Genomic DNA, 12120 nt, shown 5'->3' on the forward strand with positions numbered 1-12120 from the left:
GCTGGTGGTTTGCGCTGCGCACATCTAGGGCACGATGCTAGCAGATCCCCGACATCCCTTGTCATGCCCGGCCAAAAGAAATCAAGTTGGAGCAAGGCCAGGGTCTTTTGGGTACCCAGGTGGAGGAGGCGCTCGTGAGCGGCCCACACCACCCTACCCCGTAACCCCGAAGGGACCACTAGCCGGTGGCGATGGGATTTCCCGTCCCAATGCATTAACAACCCACCGAGCATTTCCCATGCGTCGGCATCACCCCTCCCCGCCCCCGGTCCCCGACGCGGCGGCGCAACGCAAGGAGGGAAGTATCTTCCATTTGCAACCGGCCCCATTCCGTAGCAGGCAACCCCAACAGGGAATCAGAACCCTGTTGTGCGATAGAATTAGTCATTGATGCTGCGTCATCAGCAGCCGCCAAGACCGGGACAGGCAATTCAGCAGGATGCCTGCACCGACCCGACCCCAGGAGGCATGCGCATTCGGGGGTGGTCGGCATGCGTGACAGGGCGTCCGCGTTGGTGTGGCGAACGCCCTTACGGTACGTGGTCTGAAAATCAAAATCCTGGAGAACCTCCAGCCATCGAGACAATTGTCCCGATGGTTGTTGGACTCGCAGGGCGTACTGTAGCGCTGCATGGTCTGTACGGACGGTGAAACACTGTCCGTACAGATACGGCCGGTACTGCTGGATGAAGTAGACAATTGCCAGCAGTTCCCGACGCGTGACACAATATCGTTGCTCCGCCGGAGACAACACTCGGCTACCGTACGCGACCACCCGTTCGACGCCCTCGACCACCTGGGACAGCACGCCCCCAATACCTGTGTTGCTCGCGTCAGTATCGAGCACAAAGGGTTTTGAGAAATCAGGATAAACCAGGGGAGGGGCATTAACCAGAGCGTCCCGAAGTGAGCGAAACGCAGCCTCCTCCTCCTGTCCCCAATGGAAACGGACCCCCTTTGACGTCAAAGCGTGCAGGGGTTTAGCAATGGTGGCAAAGTCCGCGACAAAACGTCGATAGTATGACGCGAAACCCACAAAGCTCCTGACCTCTCCCACCGAGGTGGGAGTCGGCCAGGAGCTGACGCACTGCGTTTTGGCGGGATCGGTAGCAATACCCGAGCGCCCTACGATGTGCCCCAAATAACGTACCGATTCGCGCAACAAATGACACTTTTGGGGTTTAAATTTCAAATTAGCAGCCCGCATTTTGAGGAAAACGGCCCGCAACCTCTGGAGATGCTCGTCGAATGTTCTGCTAAAGACGATAACGTCGTCCAAATAGATTAAACACGAATCCCACTGCAATCCAGCCAAAACCAATTCCATCAATCGCTGGAAAGTCGCCGGCGCCGAGTGTAATCCCATCGGCAACCGGTTAAATTGGAAGAGACCATGTGGCGTACGGAAAGCGGTTTTAGGCTTAGATTCATCATCCAGAGGAAGCTGCCAGAATCCCGAAAGCAAATCCAATGTGGAGAAGAATCGCGCCCCCGCCAAGGCGTCGAGTGATTCATCAATACGGGGAAGCGGGTATGCGTCAGCAACGGAAATTTTGTTGAGGCGGCGAAAATCGACGCAAAACCGCAACGATCCATCCTGTTTCTTTACCAGAACGATCGGTGCTCCCCACGGGCTGGTAGAGGGAGAAATGATATCGGCGGCTAACATGTCATCAACAGCCGATTTTACATGTTCCTTCTCGGCGGGACTCAGCCGGAAGGGATTTTGGCGTATGGGCGCGCTGTCACCAGTATCAATATGGTGACGCAGCAATTGGGTGCAGCCCAGATCGAATTTGTTTTGACTAAACACATCGGCGAATTCGCGCAACAGTGTCCTAAGTTTTTGACGCTCTACATCCGACAGGTCCGTCGATCCCGCACAAAGCGCCTCAAGCCACCCTTCATCGGTGTCCGAATGTGGAGTCGGCAGAGTGGCAGCATGCACGTGATTTGCGACAGACTCCTCACAGGGCACCGGCGTTGCGTGAGCAAGCACGGTCCCCTGGGGAATTACCACGGCCTGCGACCCCACATTGAGGACCGCGATGAAGGGGTCCCCGTCCCCCCTCACAATGGTCTGAGCGGGAATCAAATGCGGCCCGCTAACCCCAGCCCTAGATGGGCCGAGCAGGACACCCTGGTCCCCAAGACCCTTAGCGAAGGGCCTACGGAGCTTCAGGGGTACCAACATTTGTGCCCCTGGCGGCACGCGAACCGTCTGAACTACAAACGCGGGTACCGTCGCGAGCGCCGAACGATCCGTAGTAGGGGAAGGCAAAAACGCCATCCGCCGTCCCGACGGGAGTTCAATGCAACCCTGATTAATCATGATCCGAATCGGCATTTTGGCCAAGAAATCCGTCCCCAGCAGGCACGGAACCGCCAGCGAGGAGGACACAAAAATAGGGCCGGACAATTTAATATCACCGATCGAAATTTGCGCGCGAATCTGCCCCATGATACCCAGTGAGCCCCCGTTAGCAGCGTAGAATGGCACATTAACCGGTAGCAAGGGACGACTTTGGACAGGGAGAATGTTGTATATTAGTTCCGAAATGATGGTTGCCGACGCACCTGTATCGACGAGGATACGCACTTCGATCCCGTCAATATACCCTACTACGGCCGACGAGCCCGACGGCGCAGCTAGAACGCGATGGGCCAACACGGACCACTGGGCTGGTTCGAATTTGGTCCCCATAGTGGTTCGTGTTGGCCCCATGGCGTGCAATGTTGGCCCCCCGTTCGTTGCGGTGTGTACATGTGTAACGGGTGTGTGCTTTGGCCAAACATGTGGGGTGCCGCGACTCGCCGGGTCATGTCGGTGGAGCTTGGGAGGAGGAGGAGGGCCGGCGTCCCGGCGAGGCGTCGTCCCCCGCTGTCGAGGAGAACGGCACCCCAAGGCGACGTGGCCCCGGACGCCGCAGTTATAGCAGCGCGGGAGCGCAGGTGGTGAAGACGGGCGGTCGGGGCGGGTCGGGCCATCCCGGTCCGCCCGCGCTCCCATCCGTTGCTGCTGTCGGAAGTCGGCGGCGTAGACCTCCTCCGTCGGTGAGGTGACGGCAGCCACCGTACGGCCGGCAGCTGCCCTGCTGGCCTTCCTTCGCTGCGACAGGAGGTTGGCGTGGAGGAGGCGCGCCGCTTGGAGGGAACCCATCTCCACGTCCTCCTGCGCGACGATGGCGACGTCCAGATCGTCCGCCAGCAGAAGGATCTTCTCGGTGACCATGGCGTCGACGCCTTGGTCATCCATACGAGGGAAGGCCGTCTTTGCGAGCGCCAGAAGGCTGGTACGGTAGGCGAGGGGCGACTCCTTCGCACCCCGCTGGCGGTCGTAGAATCGCTGCCTACACTCGGCCGATGGTCCGTAAACCCCAGCCAGCAATTGCAGCGCCATCTGAAGAGTAGAGCGCTTGTCCCTCGATGCGGACGTAAGAGCGGCGAGGGCGTCGCCGTCCAGGAGCGCCGGTAGTGCGCAGAGGGCTTCGTCGTCTGACCACCCCGCCATCTCTTGATGCGCGAGGAAGCGCCGCTGAAATCCCCCCCAGTCGCCCTCCTCAGCCACGAACTCCTTCAGCGGGGGTAGTCTTTGGTGTAGTGCCGCGACCGCCGTGGAGGACCGCACTTTGATGTCCCCGCGATTCGGCCGAGCGTCAGCACGAACGGCAGCTGTAATCGCCTGTCGCGCAGATAGTGACGCTCCGTCCGAAGGCGGTGACGCGGCAGCTCCAGCGGAGTCGATGTCGGACCCCAAGTTGAGGTTGGCCACGCCCTCGGCAGCTGCTGCGGCGATGGCGGGACTTTCAAAAGTGCCGACGTTAGAAATGGCGGGAAGGTGCAACGGCCGTCGGCTGTCCTCGCCTCGCGGTGGTCCAGCAGCCCCCAGCCGAGTGATGGTCTCGAGTGTGGCGGCAGCAGCGTATAGCAGCTCCGCCAACCTCGCGTGCGCCAGCCGCAGCCCGTCGGACAGCGACTCCCCTTCCTCCCGATGGCCCGGTAAAGACTCATTCGGTCCCGGCTGCTCGTTGGCCCCCTCAGCCGTCTCTGGTACCGCACTTCCCGCGGTGTCCTCCGCCTCCTGTACCCCGGCCCGAGCTGTTCGGCGCGTGTCCATGTTCGTTGTTTACTTCTGACGCCAGATGTAGTACTCTTATGACTCGTTCACACCGGAGTTGGAGGCACACTTGTTTATTTAACACCACACGTTGTGACATACACACTGAGGGGGTATCGGCCCCCTCACCCGTCTATCTGAGGACACACCTCTAGGCTAAACCTAGCCTGCCTCAGAGTCCTCCTCTCGTGGACTAGGGGAGGCTATCTTGGCCCGACACTGGTCAGTCGGGCCCGGTACTCAGAGTCCAGACCAACCCTGGCTCTGGCTCTGGCACCACGCCACTGACTCGAGCCTGCGCGGTCCTGACAAGGACGGCGTAGCAGGGGGAGACCAGGGCTCTATCTGGGACGTCTTCCGTCTTCTCTTCTTAGCTAACCAAACTCTCCCTAGCCCCCCGATACATTTCCCTTTTATACCTGAGGGGTGGGGCCCCGGGGGATCGTAACGTCCGAAGCGCGGACGTCGTAGAGGGCACCTGCCCGTGCACTGACGTAGCCCCGCCCACTGTGCTAGTTTCCCGTTGGATCCCATACATATCAGCTCGACACATATTCCCTCCGTAAGACCCCTACACTAGTATCAGGTAAATCTCCTAACGAAGTCAAACAAAATCTCCAACACGATTTTTTATTTAATTAAACATCAATTATTATCAACACTAAAATTGCTCCTAAATCCTGAAAAAGTGAAAATCATGGTATTTTCCTAAAAAAAAATCTAGTTTCATTATCTTCACCTATTACTAATATCATAAACAACATAATTGAGTGCTTCATATACTTGGGTTGACCTAATTGATTCAAAACCGACATTCGGACCCCATATTTGTCATCTCAAAAATAATAAAATCAAATATATTTTGATCTTTCTTTTTTCAATTTTTTTGCTATATATAAAAGTCTTCACGCGCGCTTGCGGGGGATTTGGCTCTCGGATGGTAGGGTTTAAGAACGAAATAATTTGTCAGCTGGCACGCCCTAAGCCCCGTGGTGGGAATAGGCTATTCCGTTTTCATGTCCGTAAACTTTAAAGTCGTTTAATTAACGAATTCGTGAGCATTCGTATTTTAATTATTTGCTTATTGCGCAACATCGACCGTACCAACTGTCGACAATTGCCTGGGGGGGGGGGGGGCGGACCCTGCCAAGTGATGCGCGTTCGCTCCAGCTCACGGGGGACATTTTATTTTACGCGTTTAACATGGAATAAATAACACATCACTCTGCCGATTTCTCTTCAGTGTCATGTCCCCCCCCCAACCCAATGCGTGCAGTTACTGCTATAAAGTCCTTAGATATTAATTTAATAGCATTAAAGCGCTTACATAGTATTATTCTGGCGAGGGCGGGGGGATGGTGGGGGGCAGGGGTCGCGGCCCAGCCCGCAGCCTGCCAATGTCTCACCTCCTCCGGCTTGCCAATCTAGGCGAGGCCGTGGGCTCTGCACGGGACGAGGCGTCACCACGCCAATGTAAAGTACAATTTTATTGCATCTTTCTCTAAGAACTCACGTTTATTGTTTCCTATTATTAAACAAATAAGTTTAAAAATATTACAATGATAATGTTTGTGTGCAAATAACTCTGCTTCATTCTTTTTCGATTTAAAGCTGTCGTGACTGCAGGGATTCATCTTCTTGGTTCTTTCGGTAAAGTCACGTAGAAGGGAAGTAATAAAATAATAAAAATAAAATATAATAAAATAATTCTCACGACGTTTCGGCCACAACGCAAGCAGCCGTCTTCAGGTGAAAACCAGGTCTGTCGAGGCGACAGCGTCTGAATGAAACAGCACCATGCTTGGAGCATATATTTAAGCTGGGTTGGAAGGGGGGGAAAGGGCGCCTTGACAAAAGAATTTGCATATCAAGAGGAATGTAGCATATTTATGGGAAATGCAGGTATGTTATTAGTACTACTTATGCCCGTGCATTATGCAGGATTAGCAGCATCAAAGGGAGGCGATATGGGAAATGCAGGTATGTGATTAGTACTACTTATGCCCGTGCATTATGCAGGATGCTGCTAATCCTGCATAATGCACGGGCATAAGTAGTATGCCTCCGCTAGTCTATATTTGACTTTCCGTGTCTCTAGCCAGTCTATTATCATGCATACAGAATGGCCAAAGTTCTTGTTTGGGGTTATGGTGATGACGTCCTTTATCTGTAGGTTACTAAATTAATGTGTCTGGGGAATGTTGTATCTTACTTGTAGCTGTTCCAGAGGATAACAAGTTGCCTTCGTCGGACAGGAGGTCACCAACTTTTTCCAGTTCTGCCACTTTCCAGCTGGGCCAACTTATCTTCTTTCCCCAATTTTCAACGGAGGGTTATCCAATAGCAGGGACAATCTAAGAAGGGGCGTAGGGAGGGGAATATTTTTGTCCCTACATATCCCCAGTGGAGAGGAAACTGTCCACACCGATTTGATGCTCAGGGGCATATCTTTGGTCCATGAGAGGGAATTCTTAGAAAGGGACCATGGACTCACAGACCCCTCCTCCCACCTTTTACAGTATTTGAACAGGTCAGGGAGAGCCATGCTACTTGCCTTCACAAGGAGGATAAGGGAGTGATAAAATATATCTGCGCGAGTTTATGGTTCCAGATGAAGGAGATATGTGAGTGGAGTTTTTTTAAAGAAGGGTCTTGGCATCTGGGAAGGAACCGTTCGTAAGTGGCGTAGGGGTTTTGGGAGAGCCATCATTTTAACCAGATGAGCTCTGTTGTGGAGAGAAAGGGGCACGAGTAAGGTGACAATCTCCTGTAGCAAGGAGGGGACGTTCTATTTGAAGAGCGATGTTAGAGAAGAGGGGATTGTCACTCCCAGGCATTGATGTGGGTTGGGCACCACTTCAAAGGGGCATCAAACCCTCTTGGGGTTTCGGGGAGGTAGGGAACAGGGGCGTTAGTTCCAATTTAGCTGCGTTTAGCTTGTACACCGACGCTCTCCCGTACCTCCCCCCACCAGAGCCAGAATGGCGGGGATTGAAGTCTTTGGATCCATAAAGATGATGAGGACCTCATCGGCGTACAAGTAAATTGTATTCTCCACTGCTCCACAACTTACCCGCTGAGATCTGTTAGCGACTCTGGATACCCACATTGAAGGGCTTCAAGGCCAAAGTAAATAATAGTGGGGGGAAGGGGGAAACCCTGCCTCATGGCTACGCTTTAGCTGAAAAATTGTGGATGCCAAGCCATTCGTGACCAGCATAGCTGATTGGTTAGCATGTAATAGTCTGTATATGTCAGTGAATGAAGAAGGGATGCCACAAGTATCCATAACCCGGAATAGGAAGGTCCTCTCCACCCTGTCAAAAGCCTTTTCATCATCTAGGGTAAGGGCATAGACAGATAGATTGTCATTTGTGAGTATTTATACTGTATTGACCAGGGCCTTCGCGTTGTTGGCCAAGTCTCTGTTTCTGAGAAGTCCCGTCTGCGCTTCGCCAATGGTCATCGGAAAGGCCCTTTCCATTAAATGTGCGAGGATCTTGGAGAGGAGTTTATAGTCAGTGTTAAAAAGTGAGATGGGGCTGTAGTTACCTAATACCTCCCCTGGAGTGCCCAATTTATTCGAGACTGAGATCCTGGCTTCATTCCAGGTTCAATCGAGCTTTTAAAGTGCATGTGGGAGGAAACTGGAGCACTCAGAGATAACTCACACGTGCAAAGGAGCAACACTCTAACCCATACAGATAGAAGAGATGGGAGTCCACAATTTCTGTACTGCATTCTCTTCGAAAGCCACGGTAGGCAGCTTGACGGGGGCGAAAAAGGACTTTCACAACTAACAATCACATCACATTCCAAGCTGACGCCTGCTTAACTTTTCCCAGAATTGGAAAAGATCTGGTGCATTCCAGGTGACTTTTTTATTTAAATGGTGAAGTATGGTTTAACAACCACCATGACTGGCGTAGCATGAAGAGGATTTCATCCAGCCGTGAATTGACAAAGGGTTGTAATATTTACTCAATTTCAGAAAGCAATATTTAACAACAACAAATATTTTATTTTACTATTATGATGTATGATCAATAGCATTTAAGGGTAACGCATTTGGTTGCATATATATTCAAAGTGAATTAACACTGAATGGCTTGGTTTTCCAGATTGTAACGCATCCATATACCACGATCGTCCCTTTGCTGAATTTTACAGCCACTCGCAACATGTAGAGTAAAACTTCATAAAACAGATTCGGTCATGTGGGTGAACCAGTCATTAATCATAGCTGTCTTCTTAGGTTTTTTCGGTAAAGTCACGTAGAAAGTAAAATAAAATAAAAACAAAAATCACGACGTTTCGGAGGCAACACAAGTCTCCGTCATCAGGTGGGACCGTCACAGCCAGATTAGCTGTATCAACACTTTTATTTTATTTTACTTTCTACGTGACTTTACCGAAAAAACCTAAGAAGATGATTCCTTGCAGTCACGAAAGCTTCAAATCTAGAATCATAGCTGTATTCATTCTGATTTTTGGAAACATTGATTAAACCCCAAAATCACTCCCAACGTGCCTATGACCAATTCACCGAGAATGCATCCAACTCATCACTTCTTGGAAACGAACGAAGCAGTGGTGAGCTTGTGATAGTGCTTGGATGGGTGACCACTGCACACAAAACAGATGCGAAGGGCTGCGGTGGGGCTACGTTGCCTGCAGAGCGCAGTGCAGAAAAATACACGGTTGTACAATCGTCTTCTTCAACGCCTAAACTCTCTGCCTTCCCGCAACCCGTGCTGATCAGCTGGTCAGCGAGGTCAACTAACTCCACGGTGATTCACAAGGTGTGGGAAAGGCCCTCATCCAGCAGTTGAATGCCAACAGCGGCTGAGAACGCGCCTAATTAATCAACCTTCGATCGTGTTAAAAAATCAACTGATGTGAAATATCCGTGGCAACCCAAGTGATTTTCAACCTAATTGGCTGAGCCCACCACGCCTGACTGCAGAGTATTCCCTTGTAATTTGAAGTCGCCTGGCCACAAACCCTCCATGTGAACGTTCGTAATGAGCACGAAACCACGAGAGCGTTATTGAACACGTGATATCCGAAACGTATAAAAGAGGGGGTTCGCGCGTGGCGCACTGAGCTCTCTGCTGCAGACATCCAGTGGCACCACGGTGAGTTTATACACCTGGGCTTTGGCGGGTGTTTAATTCGCACTCTGTGTCACACTCGCTTGCCTCCTTCTAAGCTAAACGTTACAGATTTTGGAATTAAGATTACGTTTATACGTTGCAATAAAATGCGGTGACACGACTAGAAAATACGTATCCAAAACAACGTCTGATTTTACGTGAAATGTACCATATTACTTATCAAAAATATTCATAATATGCTTAATTATGGAAAATGTCAGAAACTCACTTTGAGAAATGTATGTTCAATGCATCATTGTCCATGTCATCAGATTTGAATAAGCGCTTGATTTTTTGGTTTGTGAAATTCACCGCCGTGAAGCCTTAGCAAGTGGAATAAAAACCATTTGGATTGGCTACATATCAATTGGCTACATATCAAAATGCTGACGGTGAGTGAATTGACTTAAATACAATTAAGGTACACACACCCTTACTCGGCATAATCATCATCATTAGGAATGATCCATGCACTGCTGAATGAACGACTTTGCAAGCCGTTTTCAAATCTAACAGTCCGATGTCGAAATTAATTTATCTCTTGCACCTAAGCCAATTTTCATCAATCCATCTTTGCAGTGGACATGACGTCTCTAACCTGCGTTGGTTATTCAGTCCAAGCGTTCCTCTATCTCGCTGTGATACCGAGCAAACCCCTCCTTGCTTTGTTTCTCATCCATGTGTTGCTACGTTGCGTTTCAGTAATTTTTTTTATTTTTCCGTGAGCAATCCAAACCTTTGCTTGCTCTCGTCCCCCACTTTATTTAATCGTTTTAATTCCAATTTGCATTCATAACGTGAAGAAGGCTAATATACCGTGTTGTTTTTTAACTCCAGAGGGCATTTGGCCTACTCTTCCAAACTAACCAAGCAGGCGTATCCACACTTTACCCCAACATACGCAACTTGAAAGTATTGTAAAAAAAAACCGTAGGTTTTATTTTAAACATCCCTGCCATCTGCGCTTTGTAATATAAATATTTGTATGTGAATATAATTATATCACCAGTTGCCGTTCGACGTCGGCAATGGAGAACGGCAGTTCGGCATTCTACCTCTCCACGTTCGAAGCCTCGTACTCCGTGCAGATGGTCATCTTTGGCCTCTGCCTGCTGCTCTATGTGATTACAGTTGTAGCTAACCTGCTGGTCTTTGTGGCGGTGCTCATGTGCCCCGAGCTGCACAAGCCCATGTACTTGTTACTGGGAAACATGGCGTTGGTCGACATCATCGGCTGCACCAGCTCCGTGCCCAAGCAGCTGCAAATCCTGCTGACGGGCGACACCAAAATCCTGTACGAGTCTTGCCTCGTGCAGATGTTTTACGTTCACGTGTTCGCCAATTTTGAGTCGCTGACGCTATCGCTCATGGCTTTTGACCGTTACGTGGCCATCTGTCACCCGCTGCGCTACCACACCATCGTCACAGCCAAGAAGACGCTCGGAGTCTTGGTGCTGATTTGGGTAATTGCCACGCCGGCTTGCATGACACTCGCGCTGCTCGTCACGACGATAAACTTCAGCGATGGAAATCGGAAAATCCAGGGGATATTTTGTGATCACCTGGGCGTCATTGTATTGGCTGAATCAGACCTCAAGGTTAACAATGCATATGGGACGGCGCTAACGGTGTTCTTGTTTTTCTTACCGGTTATTTTTATTAGCTACAGCTACTTAAAGATTTTCATTGAGTGTCGAATTAAACGATCAGCTGAGATTACCAAGCATGGTTTGAACACTTTGCTGACACACTTCTTGGCGCTCTTGATATTTTTCATCTCTATCTTGGGTTCCACATTAATTGCTCGATACATTGAAGATCTCAAAACTCCCATAGTCCGAAACGTAAGGTGCTTTTTACAGTTCGGCATCCTTGCTATACCCATGGCAAATGCATTGATATATTTTTTTCGAACTAAAGAGCTAAGGAAAGGAATAATGACGTCTTGTAAACATATATTCCTTATAAGAACACTATTCCCAAGGGTTTTGAAAGTTTCGTCCATAAGTTAAACCCAATTTTAAGAGTCCAGCCATAAGCTCTAACAGTTAATCATACAACTGGCTTTGCTAGAATGTTAGGTAGAACTGATATTAGTGTAACTAGAGTCTAAGCTTTCGTGACTGCAAGAATTACTTTTGGTTTCTTTCGGTAAAGTCACGTAGAAAATAAAATCAAATAATAATAGAATACGACGTTTCGGTTGCAATACAAGCAACCATCATCGGGTAAGAATGAATGATAAAACACAGACACGGAAACAACACAGGCAGATACACATGCAGAGAGACACACACAAAGACACACAGAGCGTGACACACCAAGGAAACACAGACACGGAAACAACATAGGCAAACAACATGCAGAGAGAGACATACACAAACACACCAACAACATAGGCAGACACACATGCTACGGGGAGGGTCTACTCACAACTCACACTTTACTTCTAATTTAGCAATCTTTGGGAAAACGTTAATCAACCAGGCTATGCGTTAACTGTGTGTCAACCAAGCATCTGTGTTGCATTGCATTACACTTCTTAATTTTACTAAATTTGCTTTCTCAAACTTTCGATTTTCTTGCTCTAAACCATTGTCTCTCCACCGGCCACTGTGGTCTGGAATTCCACACTGCTCCCTCCTTGTCCCCTCGTTTGTCCGCCTCCCCAGTCCCCTCTCTGCCTCGGCCTATCCCCCCCTCTCTCTATTTAAAGCATCGGCACAGAGTCGTTGTCCTTCTGTTTGTCTTGGTGTGTGTGTCTCTCTCTGCATATGTGTCTGCCTGTGTTGTTTCCGTGTCTGTGTTTTATCATTCATTCTTACCTGATGACGGTTGCTTGTGTTG

General features: G+C 49.8%; 1 protein-coding gene across 1 annotated transcript; it reads left to right on the forward strand.

Annotated features, from left to right (window-relative positions):
* The first annotated feature begins 10301 nt into the window (after positions 1–10301).
* LOC144948751 (putative olfactory receptor 7A2) lies at positions 10302–11285 on the forward strand. Its single transcript, XM_078878399.1, has one exon. The coding sequence runs from the start codon at positions 10302–10304 to the stop codon at positions 11283–11285; it is 984 nt and encodes a 327-aa protein (XP_078734525.1).
* Positions 11286–12120: the final 835 nt, after the last annotated feature.

The sequence above is a fragment of the Lampetra fluviatilis genome, chromosome 51 (assembly GCF_964198595.1).
Source record: "Lampetra fluviatilis chromosome 51, kcLamFluv1.1, whole genome shotgun sequence".
Lineage (NCBI taxonomy): Eukaryota > Metazoa > Chordata > Hyperoartia > Petromyzontiformes > Petromyzontidae > Lampetra > Lampetra fluviatilis.